Genomic DNA, 24,568 nt, shown 5'->3' with positions numbered 1-24,568 from the left:
CATCTTGGATTTACCCGTCTGACAGTGTCAGCTTGAGACATACAGCTTGGCAAACAGCAAAAATGGATTCTGCACAAAAAAACACCCTAGAAAAGCTTATTTTCCAACTTTGACTCCAAAATGCCTGGAGTCGTCCAAATACCTGAAAACGGACTAGACTAATATCTCGCTTTCAGACTTAAACGTTTAAATACTGATAGTCTTCGATGTAACTTATCTCAGTTTTGTGTGTCGCTTTGAAATCTATGCACCCCTTGTTCTGACTCGTTCTTTCTGTCTGCATCTCACTCAGATATTATCTCTCAGTCTTTTTTTTTTTTTTTTTTTTTGTACAGTCCAGTATCTGTTTTCACCATGATATATATCTGGCTTTCAGTTTATGTGTCTCTTCAGTCTTATGTCTTTTTTATCCTAATCGTTTTATGTGCTTTTGCCTCCCACCCTTATACGTGTTGAATTTATACTCCTTGTACCCCACTTACACTCCATTACAACACTAACAGCTGGGTCGTACCACGCTTATACCACACCAGCACCATATCAATCCCAAATTTACATCACTTACACTACACTAATACCCTGCCTAATAACAGGCTTGACCCTTACTAACGTCACATTTATACCGTACCTCAGCAGTACCACACTTACAGCGCACCGACACCACGCTTACATAACATTCTCACTCTTATGTGCTCCCTCATTCTCAATATTATGCTTATGACTCCTTCGTGTGCCACATCCTTGCTGATGTATGTTCCTCTTAATATTGTGCCCCTCATTTCTCTCGTATGAGAGTTCCCCATCCTTTCATCTGTTTTTAGATCGTACTAATATGTGACCCTCTCTTTCCCTGTTTTATACTACCCCTGTCTGTTGATTCTTATGCGTTCTTCGCCGTTAGAAATTCTTGTTCTCCCTCTCACACGTACGTACAGTAAAAAATAAGCATTGTTACAACTCTTGCGCAAAACAAACAGACACACCCAGTGAATTTTTTCAAAAACGGTTAATATTCTATACATCAGCAAAAACAAATATACCTCTGCTTTGCCCATTAGTTGTCCTCTGTAGTTCTGTTTGGCATCGCACACAATCACGTTCACCAGCGCTATTCATGCCGATGGACTGTTCAGTATGAAATTTGTCGGACCACCCCTTTGACGATACATTTTGACTGTAAAATCGACAGCAAAAGCTCCGTCACCTCTCATGTTTCTTTCCCTATGGACTTTTGAAATTAGCCTAGTAAATTCGTTCTTACCAGCTCATGTGACATCGTTTATACTGATTCACCAGACTAATTCTGAAAGTTGGTGAAGAGAGGACAGCCCTTTTGCTGCTGATACTACCACTGAAATACCATGTGTCTCCCCGCTCTCACTTTTTTTCTTTTATCATTTTTTAAGTTCCAGTTACCCCAGTCTCACTTTATTGTACCACTCACTCTGATTCTTACGTAAAGTCAGCAAAATTATGTATTGATACACCCGCCGTGCTTAAATTTTGAGCCATAGGAAAAAAAAAAATTAACTCATTCATCACTATATCATGTTGTATAGTTCATTCTTATTGCTTAGGAGACTTTTCGAACTGGATATGTTAACCTTCACGACAAGGTTCCCTTGGTATATGAAGAATAATATAACGAATGTATCATGCGGTATAAGGAGCTAAAATACTGTTCTGAGTCACCGTTCACTACCCGTATATCATAATGAGGAGCCACGGTGGTTCGGTGATAACGTGTTTGTCTCGCATTCTAAGTGAGCACCAAGTCTAGGGATCAAAATCCAAGCCATTGCCGACATATAAGGGGATATTGATATTATGTCGTTTCATATGTGTTCGTACCCTATTATCTGAGTCCGATGACACGATACAGACTCTGAAACATGGAAGCATAGCAAACGCAACACATGCATCACTCTCAGAACCATCCGTACGTGGCCAGTATGGGGAAGGATAAATTCTAGTTACCACTCTCCCTCAACGGGGAAGGTCCGATCTTTCAGTCGATCATTATTCCATCACGTCATTTGTCAGGGTTAAAAAGAAATGGCATCACACTGCAGTACTGTTTTTCAGACTTTTCAGGAACACGGAAATGAAGAGAGAGAGAGAGAGAGAGAGAGAGAGAGAGAGAGAGAGAGAGAGAGAGAGAGAGAGAGAAATCACTCAGCTCCAGTACCGTTGATCATAGGTGTCTCGATGCTTCTTTTGTGACTGTACCTTTTGTTCTTCATTCTTACGTGTCTTGCGGATTTAGTCTTTTCTCTCTGGTTCTTTTGTTGCTGTTTTTTGTTTGGATGTATCTGTATGTATGGTGCTACAGGGAGGTATGATACAGGAGGGTCTCTGATTCTCTCTGCCTGGGAACGAACTGACTTTTTTATGTTTAGAGTCGGATGTGTGAAAAACTGTGTGTGTGTGTGTGTGTGTGTGTGTGTGTGTGTGTGTGTGTGTGTGTACCTAGCTTGTTTGTCCCTTGCTGTCATTATTTCACTTCTCCCTACTTCATCATCATTTTTACATGGTACACTTTACTTTCAGTCTTAAAAATGTTCCCCGCTCTTTAATGACTCACTCTCTCTTCAGTGTCTCTCTGGCTCTTAAACGTCCTCTCTTCCTCTTTTATGAACTCGTCGCGATAACACTCTTTGATGTTTGGTAAATTGAATTTCGTAAATAACAAACTAAATTGATTTTGCAAAGGACCCAACGACATGTCATTAAAACTCTCCAGAAACGGACTGTAAAGCCTATGTCCATACTCGGACTTAATAAAAAATTCTCGTACCCTCTCCTCTCTCTCTCTCTCTCTCACTTGCCCCTCTCATTCTCATATGCTCCCGCCTCAATCCTGTATTCCTGTCTCTTATATTCTTGCTTTATGTGCCTGTCTCTCATTCCCGTTTTCTTCCCTCTGACTCGTAAATGTCTGCCCTTAGCTATTTTATTTCATGCTTTCACCCATATGTGTGTCTATCTATATGTTCCATGCTGTCACCTTTATGTGCTCCTGTCTATCACTGTTATGTTCTTCGCTCTTACTGTTTTGTTCCCACGATCTCGCTCTTATGTGCCCCCACTCTCTTTCACAGTGAACGTCTTTTCCACTCCTAATTAGCTCAAGCTTTCACTTTTACATGCCCTCACTCTCCCCATTGTTTTTAGATCCTGGTTTTAGATTTGTTTACCTCTTGCTTTCACTCTTGCCACTTTCACTGTATACGTGCTGCTCGTTCTCACTCTTATATGTTCATCTTTCCCACTCTTGTTACTCACTCTTTCATATGCTCTTGTCTTCGAATCTTTGGGTGGCTTACTCTCGTTCTTGTCGCTGATTAGCATTCTTGGTCTTAGTTTTAACTGTCCCGCTGTTACTGTTATATGCGCTATTTTTCACTTTCGTATGTACACATCACTCTCGATTAATGTACTCTTCATTTTCACTTATACCCTTACTCTATGTACACAACCGTCTCAGTTATATCTTCCTCATTTTGACTTTTCGGCATTCCTCCCCTTCATTCTTCCTCGATCTCATTTGTGACTCCTTCTGAGTTCGCATTTACCGATGTGTTTGTACAGAATGTCCAAGCATATATGTTGTCTTTGCCTTTTATATCTGCTGCCCTGCGTGTTACTATAGACAAGTCAATAACACAGGTGGGTAGTGTTTCCTGTCCCTGTTGTATTCAATCTGGGTATCATTTCATCCTGTGTTCACTCATGCGTTTCTGAAGTGAGCATAAAAACACAGGTGGGCAGTAAGTCTCTGTTACTTACGTGTTCACTGATGCTGTTATTCGGAAAGCACAGGAAAACAGATGAGTGTTGCCTTTCTGTTTCGTGTGTTCCCTTACGTGTTTTTCCAAAGAAACATAGTTATATAGGTGGGTGTTTCTCATTCAAGTGACTGTTTCCTATGTGTTAGCTTATGCCTTTATGCAGGTAGGTTAAGAGCACAGGTGGGTTGTATGTCTCTGCTTTTCATGTGTTGTCTATCATGTGTTCACTTGTGCATTTTTATGGAAAGCACAAGAACAGCGGGTGTCTGGTTTGAAGTCCATGCTGTATAGTAATGTGCTTCCGTTCTCTAGCGTTCACCCGTTTTGCTGTATGTGTTTATAAAGGAAGCACAGTAAGTGGGCAGTGAGTGTCTTGTTTCTCTGATCCTTCGTTCGGTAAAAAAGCACATTATGAACAATGTGTTTCTGTGTTTCGTAAACATTGTTTTACGTGTTATCATAAACGATAGGGACAGGTGTATAACGTGCAGGTTTTTCCTGTGCTCGGTTCTATGTTGCTACTAGAAGCACAGGTGGACGTTGGCCTTTGCCTGCCGTATGTGATGCCTTACGTGTTTCTAACTATTGATGTTGCTCTTCGCCTGTCGTTTGCGATTACGTGTTTCTTACTGTGGATGTTGGCCCTTGTTTTCTCGTATGTGATATCTTAAATGATTCTAATTGTGGATGTCAGTCTTCGTTTATCGTACGTAATATCTTATGTGTTTCTGATTGTGGATGTTGGTCTTTGTTTGTCGTATGTGATACCTCATGCTTTTCTAGTTATGGATGTTGGTATTTGTTTGTCGTATGAGTTATCTTACATGCTTCTGTACAGTATGTTGATGCTGGGTTTTATCGAATTGTTGTCTTGTGTGTTTCTATATTTTGTTGTTGGTCTTTCGTATTTCCAAAGCAGGTGCAAGAAAATAGGTGAGTATTGAATTCATGCTGCACGTGTGTTTTCCTTATTTATTTTACAGAAAGTATAAGCACACGTGAGTCATATCGAGTTATATGTGTTCATGCAAGACACATATTAACCCTTTGATTGCAGTCAAATCAGCTTCTAGTTTATTCATGATACTTTCACACGATTATGTTCAGCTAACGAAAGGTCTCAAATGTAAGCAATGGAAGGAAATATCTAACATGTCCAGAACGGAAAATCCCCATAAGCTAAATACATTGCGGGATGGTTTACCCTACCCCCGACATTCGCACTTCTCACTTTCTGCATCCAGTTGTCGTCCTCCACCCTTTCCACATATACAGTATGTTGAATTTATAAATATATCTATGTGTATTTATATATATGAATGTGTGTGTGTGTGTGTGTGTGTGTGTGTGTGTGTGTGTGTGTGTGTGTGTGTGTGTATTGCGAAGTGATCTTATATATTTCCTAATTTTCTTTCAATATTCCAGCAGCTGTCCCTTCCAGACTGGGAACAGTACACTGAGGTGTGGTATTACGCTGCCTCTCCAGTTTTCTTTTTGAAACTTCCCTCCCCCTCTCCTTCAGCTTGTTACTGCCAGCTAATGGACTGGAAGAACAGAACCTGTAAAGGAAGACTGACTCTGTTTTCTTTCCATCCTGAATGTCCTATACACATTTACACTGTATATATAAATTTACATAAATTCTTATATATATATATATATATATATATATATATATATATATATATACACACACACCAACACACATACACGGAATGATGGAAGGACAGACAGGTAGACAGATGGACGGACGAGAACACCGACTCACTGAACTTCTCATTTATAGATATACAGTATAGATAAATATTTAGCAAACATATAAGATCGAGAGTAAAACAATTGACTAGTTAGATACTAGAAAAGACGCACAGAGAGACAAAGATGCAGACAGGCAAATATAGCCGAACCTATTGATACACGGACCTACACCGACAGACATGCCAGCTGACTGACTGACATATAGGTAGGCAGACAGAGTGACACAAACATACATAACTGGACAAACAGATACACAGACTGGTAACTAGTATGTTAGATCGGTGCAAAGACAGACACAGATAGACAGAGACAGACAGACAAACAGAGAGGTAGATTGATAGATAAACAGATACGTATATAGATAGACAGATAGTCACAGACAGGGGGAGCGCGTGAGAGATGGATAAAGACAGGTAGGTAAGCAGATAGACAGACAGAGACACACACACGCAGACACATCTTTCACTAACACGCACTGATACCACAATCCTCAGTCACCACAAAATATCTATGGTAATAACTCACTGTACAAGAACTTTTCATATAATTTTTGTTCATATCACCCACGTCAGGTCCAGCCATCGTGCACATCAACATCATGATCCGCAATGTCCAGACCATATCCGACGTGAAGATGGTGAGTAGGATCTATGTTTCCTTATGTTTGTCTTAAAGTTAATCTATGTGGTCACTTATTTATGTCTACCTTCTACACTTTAGCCAACCTTATGTTTGGTTTTCATTTTCCTTCTTTCTTTCCCTTTTTCCTTTCTTCCTTCCTTCCTTGCTTCCTTCTTTCCTTCCTTCCATCTCTTTTTTTCTTCCTTCCCTCGTTCCTTCTTTCGTTCTTTTTTTTCTTCATTCCCTCTTTCCTTCCTTCGTTCCTTCTTTCCTTCCTTCCTTCTTTCTTCGTCCTGTCTCTTTCTTCTCTCCTAACATTCTATTCTTTCTTTTATTCTTTTTTTTTCTCAGTATATTAGTTGCCATTATTTTCACATTTATTTTCGATTTCTCTTTTTTCATTATTCTCCATTTATCTTAGTTTGTAATACTTTTAGTGATCGGTTCTTGTGTCCATCTCTCTCTCTCTCTCTCTCTCTCTCTCTCTCTCTCTCTCTCTCTCTCTCTCTCTCTCCGCCATCATTATTAGCAACCTCCGGTCAATATCGAATATCGAGATTAGAAGTTGGCCATGATTAAAAAGTAATTGAATTTTTTATTGGTTATTTTTTTATTTCAGTGATTCCTGTCCCTCATTACTAATTTTCCGTTTTCTTTTCTTTCTTTGCTTAGTTTTTTTTTTTTTTTTTTTTTTTATGGCTTCAAGGTATTTTCTTTTATGTTTTTATTTCTACTGTCTTTTTTTACTGTATTTATCTTTTTCAATAATTATTTTTTCTTAGAACCTGACTCTATTATTTTTCATTGCATAATCTCTCTCTCTCTCTCTCTCTCTCTCTCTCTCTCTCTCTCTCTCTCTCTCTCTCTCTCTCTCTCACCAACGACCAGACCAGATGTCAGGATCATGATATGGGATAATCAATTTTCAATATTCGCTTATATTTCACCACCAACGTTCCATATTTTTCTCGATTTAATTTTCTTCATTCCCTTTTCTTCTTAGTCTTTTAGCTATTTTAGGCCCAAATTTAGTGTGTAATATTCTTGCCCTATATGAACTGTAAATTTTCTCTGCTTGTGAGGCAACAAAACTTTTCTTCTCAGCCATTGGACCAGTCATAGTATGTCACACCATTTTGAAATTTTCATATAAATTGCCTTGCAGCAGCACCAGAATTTTTTTTCCAAATGAACCAATTACAGCTGAAGAAGGCCAAAAACATTTTCGCAAGGTAAGAACAAAAGAAAGAAAAATTTTCCCCCATAGCTATTTGGCTAGTCATGGCATTCCCTACCTTTTTCAAGCTGTCATGAAATATTGCTTTCCAGTGGACCAGTGTCAGTTATTAGCCAAATAAATAGTCAAATGTAGCCGAAAAAATAAAAGAATACAATCTTGCTCTCTCGATCACGTTCCACGCCTATATTGTGGACGTCTCTTTCTAGACACTCGTAATTCTCACTTCTTTCTTGACCACTACTTTTTTCGGTCACTGTTCCCTATTTACCTGCCCGTCTGCCTATCTATCTATCTCCCCATTGCCAGACGCTTTAATCCCAGATGAGGCGGTCACGAGCAAATGGGGTTGCGTCGTTCTGTCCTCCCACATAAGTCTTCTTTACCTTCAACTCACACCAGTCTCACTCCAATACCTCTCCATTCCGTCCTTCCACCTCATCCTTGATTTTCTTGTCTCTTCCATCTCACTCACATAGGCTACACTGTTTTAGTCAGTCTCCAACTCTCTACTCGCTCCACAAGTCCATACCATCTTAGCACTTACCAGCACTTCCTCATCAGCACCACAATGCTCCCAAGCTTTCTCATTTGTCTGTCTCTGCACATAACTCCACACGCACCTCTCAGATCACTGATTCACTCTCCTCTCACTCATGACTTGTGACCTTCCAGCAAAGTCTAAGCCTCACTTCCTAGGGTGGGGATCACATATTACATTCTCATGAAACAATCCCTTTACGCTCATGCACAACTGTCTAGTCTTTGCCAGTGTCCTCAGAGCATCTGTAACCTTCCTACCTATTGTATCCTTTCTCACACTTTATCTTCTAAACTCCCATCCTTGCTCATCACACTGCCTAAAAAAAAAAGAGAGAGATTGCACTCATGTTTTTCTTTTTTCTTTTTTTTAATCTATTAAGCCTTACTACACATTTTATTTCATTACTGCTGGAAAACACTAACTTTATTCTTTGCTACATTCACTGTCATATTTTATTTCACACACACACACACACACACACACACACACACACACACACACACACACACACACTTGGATATTTAAAGTCACTTCACCAGTCTATGCAGCTCGTACTCATCCTCATTCAGCATTACAGTATCATCAACTACAAGCAAAATAGAGAATTTCCACACCTTACCCTTTCTCACTAGGGACACTCCAATATCCACTGCCCTTCCTTATATTCCTAACCACAGAGATATGACACACGATCTATCATAAATATTGTTGCTCTTACACCGCTATGCATATTTTAAATAGGAGTCAATCATTTCCCCTTTCTATACATTCTCAGAGTCTTCCGCATTTCGTTTCTTTTTACTCTGTCATGTGATATCTCTAGTTCAAGAAGGACAGAATACAACTTCTTCCTTTCTTTAAATACTGTTCTGTTATGAGAGGATCTTATGTACATTTCCCATCCACAATTCTTAACGCCCCATCGTTATGTCTATCTAATATTCATCTCCTTCAAATAATACTTTATTACATAAGTTATTCTTCGTTCTGAGTATTTATTTTTCACTTTAAATTTCAGTATCACTGTCCTGGGCCACTTTCAGTTTTTCGTAATATACATTCCTTTTTTAACACTAGTCCATTCACTTCGATGTCGACTAAATACTGTATACTTGGTGCCACCACAAAATTTTACTCAGTTTCCAACAAATCACTCATCATAAAGGCGATATTCAAGGTTGTATTTAAACCTTCCTGCTAGAAAAATCTCTCAGAAGCTGAAGGATGTATGATGCTAACATGACTGACTTTCCTCAGACGTTTTCTTTCTGAAGGGGGGGGCAATGCGTCTTCTCTGTGTCAGTTTCCGCTATTCTCTCTCTCTCTCTCTCTCTCTCTCTCTCTCCAAAGTCACATTCCACTTTCTTGAAGATCACTTTATTTTAGTCATCCACTGTCTCGCAAGTATTTTTCCACTATTTCTAATTTATTTTCCTTTTGTGTGTTTACCTAATCCTAGTTTACAGTATGCTTATCACGTCACTCTGATGAGGTTCATCTGTATTCTGTTATTGCTACCACTAGACGATTTTAGTCAAGTTTGGTGAGACTTTTTGAAGTGGGACATGCGTTGATTCATCCCTTCAGTAATAAAAGTTGAAAATACGTTACCAGACTGAGGGATTTACTAATGTGCAAATAAATTTATGAGTTGAGGATAATTTTACCTGCTAAGGATGTTTCATGGTGTGACAATAATGATGATGCTAAAGAAATGTCAGTTGTCACACATCACGCCCGTCTCGCTCACATTGCCCACCTTCACCCACAGGAGTACAGCATTCAGATCACCTTCAGAGAGCAGTGGACGGACCAAAGACTCACTTTTGATGATATAGGAGGTAAGGAAACATTTATAGATCCTGTGTGTGTGTGTGTGTGTGTGTGTGTGTGTGTGTGTGTGTGTGTGTGTCCTTATCTCTCCAGTTAGTTATGAATCTTCATCACTCAGTCTATTGGTCACTTAATCTTTCTGTCTGTTGTTACACTTCATGTCTTTCATCACACTCATGACCTGTTCCCGGTTATATTTATCAGTCTGTCTGTGTGTCTTCATGTCTGTTTATCATTCTAAGTTTTATTACACATATGTAATACAGTCAGGTCTGTCTATCTTTTCTCGTCTATCTATCTACACTCTTTTCCTCCCCCATGCTCCTCTATATAGTCTGTCCCTCTGTATCGTTCTTGGTCTTTCCTCAACTAGCCATCCCACTCTCTCTCACCATATATATGGATTATTTTTGGTTGAGACAAATATAGATACTGTTGTTTTTGTCTCTCAAGTGCACTGATTTCTATTATTACTTTATTTGTACTACCCCTCGACCTTTTTATATAGATTAGTGGGGACTTCGATTTGGAGGGGCTAAAAAAAATTTTCGTTAGCCCATTGCATACGATAGGCCTCTCCAAGGTAAGGAAAATTATCTAGACGTGGCAGTGATGAACTAAAATAAGTTTTAATCATAGTGCAGGGTTACTGAAAAAAAAAAAAAAAAACTCTCCCCAGTCTTCCGCATTACTAAATTCTTTACCTGAACAACAGACAACTCAGTTTTCTCTACCTCTGTCTCACTCCAGTACATCCTTATCATTTTTTTTTATAGTAATTTATCTCAGAACCATTACCGGAACATTACTTCTCTCCCTAAATCTGCAACGGAGAGGTTGAATGCGATGAACCAACTTTTGTGCATTGTTTAACTTCACTCAGTTGTTACCTTGCCCGAGACGGAGTCCGGCAAGATATTGTTTGTGGTCGAGTTGATTCTTTGTATCTTTGTTTGTTAGCAGCATTACGGAAAAACGGCCGAATGAAATTACTTCAAAATTTCCGGATATGTGGACACTGGTCCCATATGGAAGTGATTAAATTTTGGTGGTAATCGAGTGAACATGAAAGGTCAAAATCAAGGCCACGGATATTCAGTGGGCTATAACTTGAAACTGATTGACGATAGAGATATTAATTATTATCAGCGTATAGGAACTGCCATGTGGGCTTTCATTTGGCACCAAGACCTTTGACCTTGAGTGACCTTGAAAGGTCAAACTCAAGGTCACGGATATTCAGGGGGCTATAACTCGAAAGTGGTTGCAGATAGATATTTACTATTGTCATCATCTAGGAAATCCCATATGGGTTTTTAATTGGTACCATGACCTTTCACCACAAGTGACCTTGAAAGGTCAAACTCAAGGTCACAGATATTCAGGGGGCTGTAACTAGAAATTGGATGAAGATGGAAATATTTACTATAATCACCAATGGAACTCACTGTGGCATATTTTACAAATAATTAGTATTGACATAAGTTCCATTTCATTTGCATCATTACTTTAGACTTTAATTGTTTACTGACACTACATGGCAGTACTTCTTCAGTATTTAACAGTAATAAAATAACTACTGTCGGGCAAGGTTTGTTGTATCTGGAACCACTTGTTGATTCTTTACATGGGCATAATCGACCCTGTGTGGATTATAGCTTTCATGTGTAGTAGAGCCCTTCGCAACCAATGCTTCTAAAAATTGCAGTCAAAGGCCTTTCATTGCATTAAATCTCTTCCTACATTGATTTCCATTACTTTTTCTACTATCACATTTGCATCAAACATTCTTCTTCTGATCAGACTACCAGCATGCCTTCTTCTTTATGAGGGGCACGATACATACAAAACTCCTCTTTACCAGGTCGCATCCAGTACCTGACCCTGACCGAGACAGACATGGTGTGGATGCCTGACTTGTTCTTCAAGAATGAGAAGGACGGACACTTCCACAACATCATCCTACCCAACCTGTACATCCGTATCTACCCCGACGGTGGCGTTCTGTACAGCATCAGGTGAGGGGACATTAGGGTCTACATTTGTCGTTGGGTATGGAGGCTCCCTAGCACTTCTTCCTTAGCAGTATAATTTCTGTATCCCGCGTGTTGATATTTTCTTGTTTGCTCTTTGTGCAGTTTGGCATTATAAAACAGTTGATATATAATTGTTTGTTGTTACTGCAGTCTCTGCCAATACAAAAAATGTAAATAGCCCAGAGGAGAATGATCAGTTTAAATACACAAAATAAACAGCTATGGACGAAGTCAAACAAAGCCCCTTAAGCCAACAAGAATATTATCCCACGATTTAGTTCATACACTAAGAATGGCTGTGAAGGATAAGTGTGTTAAGGCGTAAAGGTTGTTGTGATTTTCTATAACTAATCTGATACTTTCTCCTCTCCGCCCTCCTCGCCTGCACCACCATACCAGGATCTCGCTCACTCTCTCCTGTCCCATGAACCTCAAGTTGTTCCCGCTCGACCGTCAGCAGTGTCAGCTCCTCATGGCATCCTGTAAGTCCCGTCTGATGCAGTCTGAGCTGTACTGACTATACTTTTCTTACTCTAACTTGGCCTAAAATTGCCGTCTCTCTGTCATGAATACTCAGCTTTAGCAGTATATTAACGTTAGAATATGATGCTAGTCACGAAGAGGTGCTATGAAAAGAATGTAGAGCTGTAGTACTGTCTTTTTTGTGCCAGTGAACTACATAAAAGTAACTGCAAAAGGACGAAGATTTAGGCCAAGTTAAAGTATAAAGAGTATAGGCGCCTTAAGCACCCTTCCACACGATGGCTCGTTCTTATTTTAATGCGCTCCATGCGAATAGTTTTACTCAGCATGTTATTTATTGAGCTGGAAGAATGGGAAATAACCTTCAGTAACCTCTTGAATAACCCAGGCCGATCGTAAATAGAAGAGAATCGGATTTTATTATTAACTATTATTATTATTATTATTATTTTTATTATTAATTTTTTTTTAATCCGAGGAAGAAGGAACCAAGCCATGAGCCCACAATAACAGTTCCCTCCAAGAGAAAAACAAAACGCAAGAGAGAGCCAAATTCAAGATCCGATCATTTTGAGATGCCTGGACACTCTGAGTTTGAAAGACTGGAGATCATAGGAAGCAGGAAATACAGATAGAAGGGAGACAGTTCCAGAGTTGACCTGTTGCATAAATGAAGGACTGAGAGTAACGGTTAACGCATACATTAGAGAGTTGGACAGAAAAGAGATGAGAGATTGCTGCTGGATGGTGCTACTCGTTCGTCGTAGAGGTGAAGGAATGCATGCAGACAGTTCAGAGGAGCAGTGACCATTGAAGTAGCGATAGAAATGAGATAACGATGCAACAGTGCGGCGAAGAGACAGAGGTTGAAGGGAGTCAGTAAGAGGAGGAGAGTTAATGAGACAAAAAACCTTTGACTCCACCCTATTGAGAAGAGCTGTATGTGGGGAGCCTCCCCACACATGAGAGTTGTATTCCACACAGGGGCAAATAAAACCCCTGTATAGAGTCAACAATTGTGCAGGGGTAAAGAAGGAACGGAGTCGGCTTAGCACACCTAATCTCTTGGAAGCAGATTTTACAAGAGATGTAATATGATCTTTCCAAGATAACTCCCGATTAAATGAACCCTCAAGCATGTTCAAGGATGATGCAGGCTTAAGCTGAATATTATTAAACATTAGTGGGTAATCCTGTGGAAGATTTTGTTGGGTTGATAGGTGTAAGAACTGAGTCTTAGATGCATTAAAAACAACCAGATTATTTTTACCCCAGTCAGAGATATGAGCCAAGTCAGACATTAGGTGTGCCATAGCCTCATCCCTTGTTTGTTGAAGTAACTGCTGAGATGGGCGTTGCGGGAACCGAATGGAAAGGTGAAGGGTGGAGTCATGAGCGTATGAATGGATAGGGTTAGATGTACGGCTTAGAAGGTCATTGATGAATAAAAGAAAGAGAGCTGGTGATAGGACAGAGCCTTGAGGAACACCACTGTTGATAGATCTAGGAGAAGAACGATGGCCGTCTACAACAGTGGCTATAGAACGACCAGAAAGGAAGCTAGCGATGAAGGCACAGATAGAAGGATAGAAACCGTAAGAGGACATTTGGGAAATTGAAGATTTATTGCAGACTCGATCGAAAGCCTTTGAGATGTCAAGTGCAATGGCTAAGCTTTCGCCAAAGTCCCGAAAGGAGGATGACCAGGAGTCTGAAAGGTAGGTGAGACGATCGCCAGTGGAGTGTCCCTGACGGAACCCGTACTGACGATCAGAAAGAAGGTTGTGATGGGAAAGATGCCTTAAAATTTTTCTGTTAAGAATTGACTCGAAAACTTTTGAAATACAGGATGTCAAAGCAATTGGACGATAGTTAGATGGTTATTATTACCACCTGCAAATTGTTTAATAAATAATCTTAGGTTGTCAGTACTGTTTTATTCGTCAGGAGGGGTGTAGCAGACAATGGATTTCAGTTTTCTTGCTTAACGACGGATAAATAGAAGGACAGGTTGAAGTCTCATTCTATTTATCTGTGGAGATGAGGAACAGGCTATAAATATCTTGAACATTACACCTAGTTCCGCCTCCACTCCCCTGCTCTCTCTCTCTCTCTCTCTCTCTCTCTCTCACTCACGTGCCATTATGTAGGGACGAAGGAGAATGTTTAATGGCGCAAAATACTAGCTAAATTAGGTCATGTTTTACGTAAGAGAATAAAGGAATGGCGTTCAAGACCATTTGCTTCATCATTTACCAAAGAAAACCAGGAACGTAAGTCAAGATCATTTGCGTCATCATTTAAGCAATAAGAAACAAGGGACATTACTGGTTTAGTCAAAACATAGTGCCTTCCTGTGCACGTCTGTTTATCCATTAACATAATTTGAACTTGGTTAATGTGAGGAATTATAGTAACACATAATAGGGGAAGAATATGATGAAAGCATAATAATCCTAATGAATATGCTAGTGAAACAGTTATCCTGAATACAAACATTTTGCACTAATATACACTATCAGAATACTATTAAGACTAATAATAAGACGACAAGCAAAATAAAGAAGATAAAATATATAACAATACTCCCATGACAACGAATCTGAACTGTTTATATTTAATACGAGAAAGTTATCAGACGTACCACCAGAGGGAATGAAAACCAGCGTACCTGTAAGCGTGGAAGTAGTATACCTGCTAATAAGACAAATAAAGGCAATGGTTCGTATTCCCATCGGTTAAACATAAGCAGCTCCGTAACACTCCATCCTTAGCTATTTATTTTTGGATATGGTTGGTTAATATCCCTTCCTTAGCTTTTTTTTTTTTTTTTTGACATTGTTAATATCCTTTTGTATGTTGTTTATGCATAGTATGACAATGTTAGAAAGATTTAGACAACATAGACTAGTGCAGTAATGTGCAATAAACAAAAAATTAATCGCTTAGGTAGAGGTGTTAGGGTACTTCCTTAACCCCTTAACCGCGGGGCGTCACTTTCGTGACGCTCGGCTACAATGGATCATACCGCGGGGCGTCACTTTTGTGATTCTGTGTTATTTTGAATTATCCCGGGCTCTCAAGTGGTGGCTTGTATCATATATCAGTACTGCCAATGTCCAACACTAGTCAGCACTCCAAATCTCATCTGTACTCCCATCCATTGTTGACATTTTAGCTATTTTAACCCCTTCCTGACTCCCCTCCCTACCTGCCCTCCATTACCCTCTCCTCTCACCTCCCACGCTGCGCTGCGCTACGGAAATTTCCCCCTTCTCTTTCCACAGATTTCATCCATTGAAATAAGCCCTATGACCTATATTTTTACCCAATAATATTTACCAAAAAAAAAAAAAAGGGAAGTGATAGTGTTATACTCCAGAAATTGCCTAATTATCACCTGACAACACCTCACATGCATTCATTCGCTACATTACCATGGTAATTTCCCCTTTGATTTATGCCTTGTAATCGATGTCTGTAATAAAAATATATATCAGAAAGGAAGGGAGAATCCTAATTGACATTTACAGTCACCTGGAACTACCTATTTCTATATTTATTCCCGAGATTTTCTACCTATAAAAAATTAGCATGTAAGTTAGCAGCAGTAAGCCTAAAGTGTCATTGTCAACCCTTCCCTTCTCGGATAATTTACCCCCTTCTTGACTCCCCTCACTACTTGCCCTCCATTACCCTCTCCTCTCACCTCTCACGCCGCGCTGCGCTACGGAAATTTCCCTCTTCTTTTTCCACAGATTTCATCCATTGAAATAAGCCCTATGCCCAATATTTTTACCCAATAATATATACCAAAAAAAAAAACAGGTAAGTGATAGTGTTATACTCCTGAAATTGCCCAATTATCACCTGACAAAACCTCACGTGCATTCATTCGCTACATTACCACGGTAATTTCCCCTTTGATTTATGCCTTGTAATCGATGTCTGTAATAAAAATATATATCAGAAAGGAAGGGAGAATCCTAATTGACATTTACATTCACCTGGAAGTACCTATTTCTTTATTTATTGCCGAGATTTTTCTACCTATAAAAAATTAGCCTGTAAGTTAGCAGCAGTCAGCCTAAAGTGTCATTGTCAACCCTTCCCTTCTCAGATAAGCCGCGGCATTTAGTTCCTTGTCCTCCACTGCAGAGACAACATGTCGCACTCGCGCCCCGCCATTCCTGCCGCTTCTGCGCCCATTGCAAAGGGCCCCGTGACCTCTACCCCCAAGAAAAGTGTTGAGGCAAGCAGGAAAGGCCTCAGTGACTCTGCAGTGGCACGAGAACTTGCTGAATTGTCGATGATAATAATGGACAGCGATTTTGACGATTCCGGTGAATTGTGTGATGAGCCGGGTGAACTTATCGCGCCAGAAACAGCGACAACAAGTGCTCCTACCAGTGAATCTGTGTGTAGCTCCAAGGGAAAGGAGCCTTTAGTGCAGGAAGGAAAAGAATTTGGGAAGGGAGTGAAAAGGCGGCGTGTTAGCCCCAGAACAATGCCCCCACGTGACCCAGCCCGCCATGAGTCACGAGAACATTCACCTCCCCGTTCCCCAAGCCCCACTTTACTCATCTCGTCATCATCGTCGGCTGAGTTTTCTCCGGAGTCTTCGTTGTCGGAGTCACCACCAGCATCAACAGTGAAGGCCGGCCGTAGAGGTAGAGGTAGATCTAAGAGAGTGAGAAGTAGTGTAGCTAGTAGGGTAAGGGCTGCTAGTGCTGTACGGCAACCTAGGGTCAGTGCGAGTGACCTTGACCATGATAAGCCTCCCTCTCAGCCAACCTCCACCACCACCACCGCCACCATCCCTCCACCACCACGCCAGGGAATCCTGGACGCCTTCGCGTGGACGGAAGGGTCAGAGTTTGTCCCCGAAAACCTGGTTTTCGATGAGAGCTCGTCAGGAGTTCAGCCTGCCTTCACTATGGACGAAAATGCTGAGTGTGTCGACTACCTTTTGGCCTTCCTAGATGACGAAGTCATGCAGCACATATGTGATGAGACTAACAGGTTCGAATCACAACGTGCTGCTAGTGGTACAGGTGCAGCCAAGATGCAACAGTGAACCATGCTGGGAGTGCAGGAGCTGTATGTGTTCTTTGCCCTCATGCTTCTTATGACACACTCCAAGAAGCATGAGTTGGAAGAATACTGGTCCATGGACCCCTTACTACCCTCACCGACCTTCAACAAGTACATGGCCAGAGATCGCTTCCGGAACATCATGGGAAACCTGCACTTTGCCGATAATGATGTACCTTCCCAAACCGACCCACTCTGGAAGATCCGGGAGATTCTGAACAGAATGAAGGATAAGTTCATGTCATTCTTCCACCCATTTCAGAAGGTTGTCATTGATGAGTCCTTGGTTCTGTTCAGAGGACGTCTTCGGTTTGTCCAGTACATTCCAAGCAAACGCCATCGCTTTGGAATTAAGTTCTTTGTACTGTGCGACTGTAAGACGGGGTACATCCTTGACTTCGTCATCTATTCAGCCAGCACTGTCGATCTCGATAAAACACACCCCCTTGGCTTCTCAGGCTGTGTAGTGAAAGTGCTCCTAGAAAAGTATTTTGGTGGGAATCATGTGCTGTATACAGACAACTACTATACAGCACCGAAACTTGCCAAATACCTTTCTGAGCACGGCATTGGCTCCTGCGGCACTGTCAAAAGTAATCGTGCCAACTTCCCCAAATTCCCAGAGGCAGGAAACTCGCAGCGAGGAGACGTGCACCTACGCAAGTCTGAGAAGATGCTGGCAATACGGTGGCATGACAAGAGAGTCGTGCACATGCTCACCACCGTACATAAGGGGGAGATGAGAGACAGTGGGAAGGTCGACCGTAGGACAGGCGAACCTGTGATGAAACCTGATGCTGTGTTGGACTATAATATAAACATGCGGCTGGTGGACAAGTCCGACATGATGATTGGTGAGATCGACTGCCTCAGGAAGAATACTAGGTGGTACAGGAAAGTTTTTCTGCATCTCATAGATATGACGATGCTGAACGCCTTCATCCTGTACAAGATGAAGGTAAAGCCACCCAAGTCCTTCTCCCTGAGGTTGTTCGCCAGGACTTGTGTCCAGCAGCTGCTGGAAAAATATGGTAAGGTGCAAGCAGCAACTCCAAGGCGCCATCCAGTTACACTTCCCGACCGACTTGAGCAGAGGGCGTATATGGATCGGCACAGACTTGAGCTAATGCCTGCCACAGGGAAAAGGAAGGCTGCGATTCGCAGGCGTCAGGTATGTGCGCATACCACACGCCGCACACCTGAGCATAAACGCACCTCTTGGCAGTGCGCTGAATGCCAGGTTCCCCTCTGTGTAACCTGCTTCTTCGATTATCACAGCCAGAAGCAGTTCTAACAGTGCAAGTGTGGAAGCAGAATTATTTGGAAATAATGTGTAAATAATGTGTAAATAATGTGTAAATAGCAGGTGAAAGCAATGGATATTCAGTTCATATGATTGAACAGTGTACTATAGTTTCATCTTACTGAAAGTGACAGTGAATAACATATTGTAAGTAAAATAGAAGGGTAAATATTGAAAATAGAATAGAAAATGTAAATAGTAATGTAAGTAATTAGTAATATAAGAATATGAGTACAAATAATTTATGTTATAACAGTGAGAGTGAATCCGTGGCTCTCTACGTATTTTACTGACTGAAAAATAGAATGACTTCAGTGACAATAAAATAATACGACTGAATGAAACTTATGGAGAAAGACTCCAGATATATATAAGTGTGATATAGTAATAGAAATATAAAGTGTGAGGGGTTTTATGAATAATAAATGACAGAGTGCCTAGAGCGAACTAGCGCAAGTGCGGCGATCAGACGCGCTCGTAATTTCCATTGCTTTCACACTGTTTTTTTTTTTAGTATGGATCCCAAACTACTTGAAAATGGTAGAATAGTGTTTATAGTGTTTGTATCTGGCTGTGGTAATCATATAACGGGTTGTCGGGAAGTGTAAAGTGGAGACTTAGTTACCCTACTTCAGAGGTCTCCACAAGTCCTACGGGGACGAAGGCTCAACAATCATTCCAGGAGAAAGCTGAAGGTATGTGCTATTTGCAAATATAATTTTATTATTCTAGGACTAATAACTGATTTTTAGCAAATATTTTTTGAGAGTCTGTCGGAGCCCAAATAACCCCGCGGGACACGCAAGTAATTGGTAAACAAGCCCGCGGTGTAGGGGTTAACAGAAAGGAATACGAGCCGACAGTAAGTAGCGGAAAAAGGCATCGAAAAAGAGTAAAAAAAAAAAAAAAAGATAATAACAGACTGATGTAGAATTTTTTAAGCCTACAGAAATGACGTTTTTGCAACCCTAGCCACGTCAAGTTAACCCTTTCAGAACGATGACGTGCAGTTACCTTTTATTCCTACTGTCTCCAAATGTTTTTATTCAACGTAGACGATGTTTGTCGGACTGATGGGGTTAATCAAGTTACAACCGAGACTAGATGATGATAATGATGATGATGTGATGATGATGATGATGATGATGATGATGATGATGATTCCAGTATTATAGGTGATGATTATGACAGTACTAATGACAGTGATGAAAATGACACTGATAGCAATGACAGTAGTTTTGAAAATCAACCTGTATGCATTTAAGTGTAGTGGAAATGATTGGAAAGTTTAGGATCAGGTGTCAACTGAAGTCATATAGTTTAATTTCTTACAGCGCTGATCTTTTACGATGCTGAGGTTGTTGTTCTTCTTTTTCTGCTTCTTAATTCTGTTTAATTTTAATCTTGCTACAGCCAAATGATTTTTATTTGGCTTTGGTGGGAATTTTTTATATTTTACTCTCAATTTATTATTATTATTATTATTATTATTATTATTATTATTATTATTATTATTATTAATATTATTATTCTTATTATTATTATTATTACACTATGAGAGAGAGTATGTGTGAGCTGGGAGCAAGGCAGTGCAGTGGCATTGGACAGGGCGACGTGGAGGCGATTTGTTTGTGATCACCCCTTACGAGATTGAGGCATCTGGCAATAGGTAGTTAGATAGATTATTATTATTATTATTATTTTTTTTTTTTCCTGATTGTTCTAATTCGCTACCACCTGACAATTTTCTCTTTCAGGGCAGTGAACCATAGTACTGAAGGGAATTGACAGTATCCATTATCTTTTCAGTATGATGACGTTATTTTATTGTCACAGTTTTCTTATCGACAGGTGGTTTTATTCAGTTTCTGATAAATGAAGAATTATATCCAGAGCTGAGGAAAATCGTCTGGTCTTTGTCATCATCTTGAAGAGGTTAATTAATTCGTGTGACTACATTGTACTTTCCATACATTATGACATTATATTCTTCGTACAGTCTCACTAACTTTGGACCACTTCGGATTCACTCCCTAAACTTGCCTCTGACACCTGATACCACTCCTAATATTTCCCGGAGCGTTATCGATCTAGATAAATTCCTGCTTTTGATGACTTTACATCGGACTTTCATGAACACACACACACACACACACACACACACACACACACACACACACACACACACACACACACACACACACACACACACACACACACACACACACACACACACACACACACACACACACACACACACATCGCCTCAACCTAACTTTGCTACATACGTGGCCTTTTGGATCCGGCACTAACTTCACTATGACAACCGACACCACTTCCAGTACTGTCTGACACATAACCTGTCATGTTATACTTCTTATTTGATTTTCGCTACCGACCCACTACTTTACTGAAGAATTTCCTAGCACGGCGTTGTTGTGAAATAGTTAAGCTTTCTAATACGACCAACTGTCCTGTGATTCTGCTGCTCACAGACGGTGTAACTTAGGGGTTTCACACACACACACACACACACACACACACACACACACACACACACACACACACACACACACAGTACCTCGATGCAGCCGAACGTCATGTCTTCTGGCTTCCAAGGGACTACTCTAGAACCATCCCAAACATCGCTGACACACACACACACACTCTCTCTCTCTCTCTCTCTCGTTAAATCATTGTGCCATCACAAGGCGACTGTAATGAACTTAGGGAAGCAATCTGATACTGAAGAGGCTAATGAGGGTTATATCTAACTCTCTTTCCTAAGCAGAATAAAATTGCATGGAGGTCGCCATGACAACATGATAAAGATATACTGTAAATTAAAAAATACCCAGTTGGATTACAGGGAATATTCTCGCATGCAATTTTTTAATAATTCCGCTTCCAGCTGACCGCCTTATTTGCACCCCAAGTCTCCCTTCAGACATCCGACACTGCTGTTACAATTTGCTGGCATTTTCTTGCAGTATACTATTCCTACCGACACAAGGCCATTCACGGACACCACCATACATCTCCCAGCCCATGTCCATCCCATACTCCCACAGGTTAATCTATATGTATTCTTGTTACTGACGAATCACTTTATTTATATCTTTAAATTCGGGTGACGTCCTTATTAGATTTTCCCTGCTGCTGCCACTGGATTAACTGGATTTAATTCATCTCAGGAAAAGTCACTCGCATTGATGCGGTTTATCAAGGATGTAATAATTAAGCCCTCAAGTTAAAACAGTGTATCTTGTAATTATTAAATGATCAGGAGATGACAAGAATGAAATGAAAAAGACATCGTCGGGCTCAGTGGGTAAGGGAGGTTCTCTGTCTCTGTCTGTCTGTCTGTCTCACACACACACACACACACACACACACACACACACACACACACACACACACACACACACACACACACACACACACACACACACACACACACACACACACACACACACACACACACACACACACACACACACACACACACACACACACACACACACACACACACACACACACACATCTTCCCAAGCCAAAGCGATACCCCATTACTACATAACACTCTAGCTATCGACACAACAATTTAAATATTACCCTATCACCAAACTTCCCTCTGACGCCCGATCTGGCTGGTAATATTTTTTTAGGTAAATGTTTAAAAACCAATCTTCTGACAGACGAGTGTGTTAAGAAATTTCATGATTTAATATATCTTGCCACACCCTATCTGTATGTGACATAGAGGGCCAGGATGTTTATGATGATGATGATGATGATGGAAGTGCAATTGAACATGAATGCGAATATGATGATGGTGGTGATGGTGATGATGGTGATGAAAATACAAATGGAAAGGATGATGGTGCTGATATGATGATGATGATGATGATGATGATGATGATGATTATGATGATAGTAATAAAATCGAATATGATGATGATGCTGACAAAAACACAAACGAATATGTCGTTGGTGATGATGGAAATACAAATGAAAATGATGATGACAATGATGATGATTATGATGATGACTATGCCGATGAAGGTGACTGAAATGCAAATGAATATGATGACGATGATGATGATAATGAAGTAAAAACGGAAATAATGATAATAATGATGATGATGATAACTGCTACCTTCCTGCATTCTCACCACACTCTCACTACACTCTGGCTACCGACACACCACACCACACCAACACCCAAACTTCCCCGCGACACCCAACACAGGTGCTAATGTTTCCTGGCAGGTAACTTTCCGCACAAGGTAAGCCATCCCGGTCAGGCTCCATTTTCTTCGCTGCCTCTCCCTCTCTTTTTCTCTCCCCAGCTCATCTTTAAGTTTTCGCATTTCGTTTTCGGGGCCTTGTATGACTCTCCTTCTGGCTTGTTCTCTCTCTCTCTCTCTCTCTCTCTCTCTCTCTCTCTAACCTGCCTCCCATCCCACCCTTTTCCACTAATCCCTCCCCTTCCTTCCACCCTCTGCCACTAATCCCTTCCTCTTCTTCCACTAATCCCACCCTCCCCTCCCACCTTCTCCCACTAATCCCTCCCTCTCCTCCCACCCTTTCCCACTAATCCCTCCTTCTCCTCCCACCCTTTCCCACTAATCCCCCCCTCTCCTCCCACCCTTTCCCACTAATCCCTCCCTCTCCTCTGCTCATCTCTCTCTTCCCTCCCTCTCCTTCCCCAATCCCTCTCTATCTTCTCTCTCCCTACTTTTCTATCCCTCCGTTTCTCCTATCCTTCTCTTCCCTATCCTTTCCTTTTCTTCTCCAGAATCCCTCTTCCTCTCCTCCTCCTCCTCCTTCCCCAACTCCATTTCACTTCCCTTTCGTTTCCCCTTTTTTAACCCTTCCTCTTTTTTGCGTTACCTTGTTTCCCCCCCATTCTCACCCCCCCCTTCTCTCTCTCTCTCTCTCTCTCTCTCTCTCTCTCTCTTCTCTTTCCCCTCCCTTGTCACCTCTAACCCCTTCCAACTGATCCCTTGTCTCAAATTTCTCCGTCTCCTGTCTCCTCTCTTTTCTCATACCTTTCACCATTCCCCTCTCTCTCTTTCTTCCACTCTCTCCATAATTCTTCCCTCCCCTCTCTTCTCTCCACACACTTCCATCAAACCTCTTCACATACCTCTTACTTTTCTTCTTTCCCTACTCTCCTACCCCCTCTCTTCCCTCCCGCCAAGCCTTCTCTGTCCTCATAGTCACCCTCTCTCCATCCCGCGTTCATATCTTCTTCCATATCATTATAATGATTATCTAACTCACACCTAATATTCCCTGCCTCAATTTCGTCCCTCTTACCCCCACCATTCCCGCCCTTCTTCCTATCCTTACCCTCATCTTATCGTCTCTGCTATCCTCTTCCTCCGCTCCCTGCCTCCCCCCCATTTCTTCTCTCATTTCCATCCCTTCCCTTCTCCTCCTCTCATTCCCCTCACCCCTTCTATTCCTCTCATCTCTCTCCCCCCTTCTCTCATTTGCTTTCCCTCCCTTCTCCTCCTCTTATTCCCCTTCCCTGTTCTTCTCCTCGCAATTTCCTCCCCCTTTCTCTCATTTCCTTCCCCTCCCTTCTATTCCTGTCATTCCCCTCCCCCCTTCTTCTCCTTTCATTTCCCTCCCCTCCTTCTCTCATTTCCTTCCCCACTCTTCTCCACCTCTCATTCCTCTCCCCTCCTCTTCTCATTTCCCTCTTCCCCTCCTCTACAGATGGGTGGACAACTGAGGACCTGGTGTTTCTGTGGAAGGACGTGGAGCCGGTGCAGGTGACCAAGAACCTACACCTGCCGCGATTCACACTAGAGAAATTCATCACTGACTACTGCAACAGCAAGACGAATACCGGTG

At 41.1% G+C, this 24,568-nt stretch overlaps 1 protein-coding gene across 1 annotated transcript in view; it reads left to right on the top strand.

Moving 5' to 3' along the window:
- LOC145396411 (glutamate-gated chloride channel-like) overlaps positions 1 to 24,568 on the top strand; it is a 73,271-nt gene that overhangs the window by 15,733 nt on the left and 32,970 nt on the right. Inside the window, exons 3-7 of the mRNA XM_080269806.1 lie at positions 6,122 to 6,186; positions 9,723 to 9,792; positions 11,649 to 11,802; positions 12,220 to 12,302; positions 24,431 to 24,565. Coding sequence (XP_080125932.1) covers positions 6,122 to 6,186; positions 9,723 to 9,792; positions 11,649 to 11,802; positions 12,220 to 12,302; positions 24,431 to 24,565 — 507 coding nt within the window. The remainder of the gene's footprint in view (positions 1 to 6,121; positions 6,187 to 9,722; positions 9,793 to 11,648; positions 11,803 to 12,219; positions 12,303 to 24,430; positions 24,566 to 24,568) is intronic.

Source organism: Coenobita brevimanus, chromosome 4 (assembly GCF_032717465.1).
Source record: "Coenobita brevimanus isolate Jiangsu-jjx chromosome 4, ASM3271746v2, whole genome shotgun sequence".
Lineage (NCBI taxonomy): Eukaryota > Metazoa > Arthropoda > Malacostraca > Decapoda > Coenobitidae > Coenobita > Coenobita brevimanus.
Note: the sequence above shows the minus strand (reverse complement) of the source record. Positions and strands in the feature narration are given on the sequence as shown.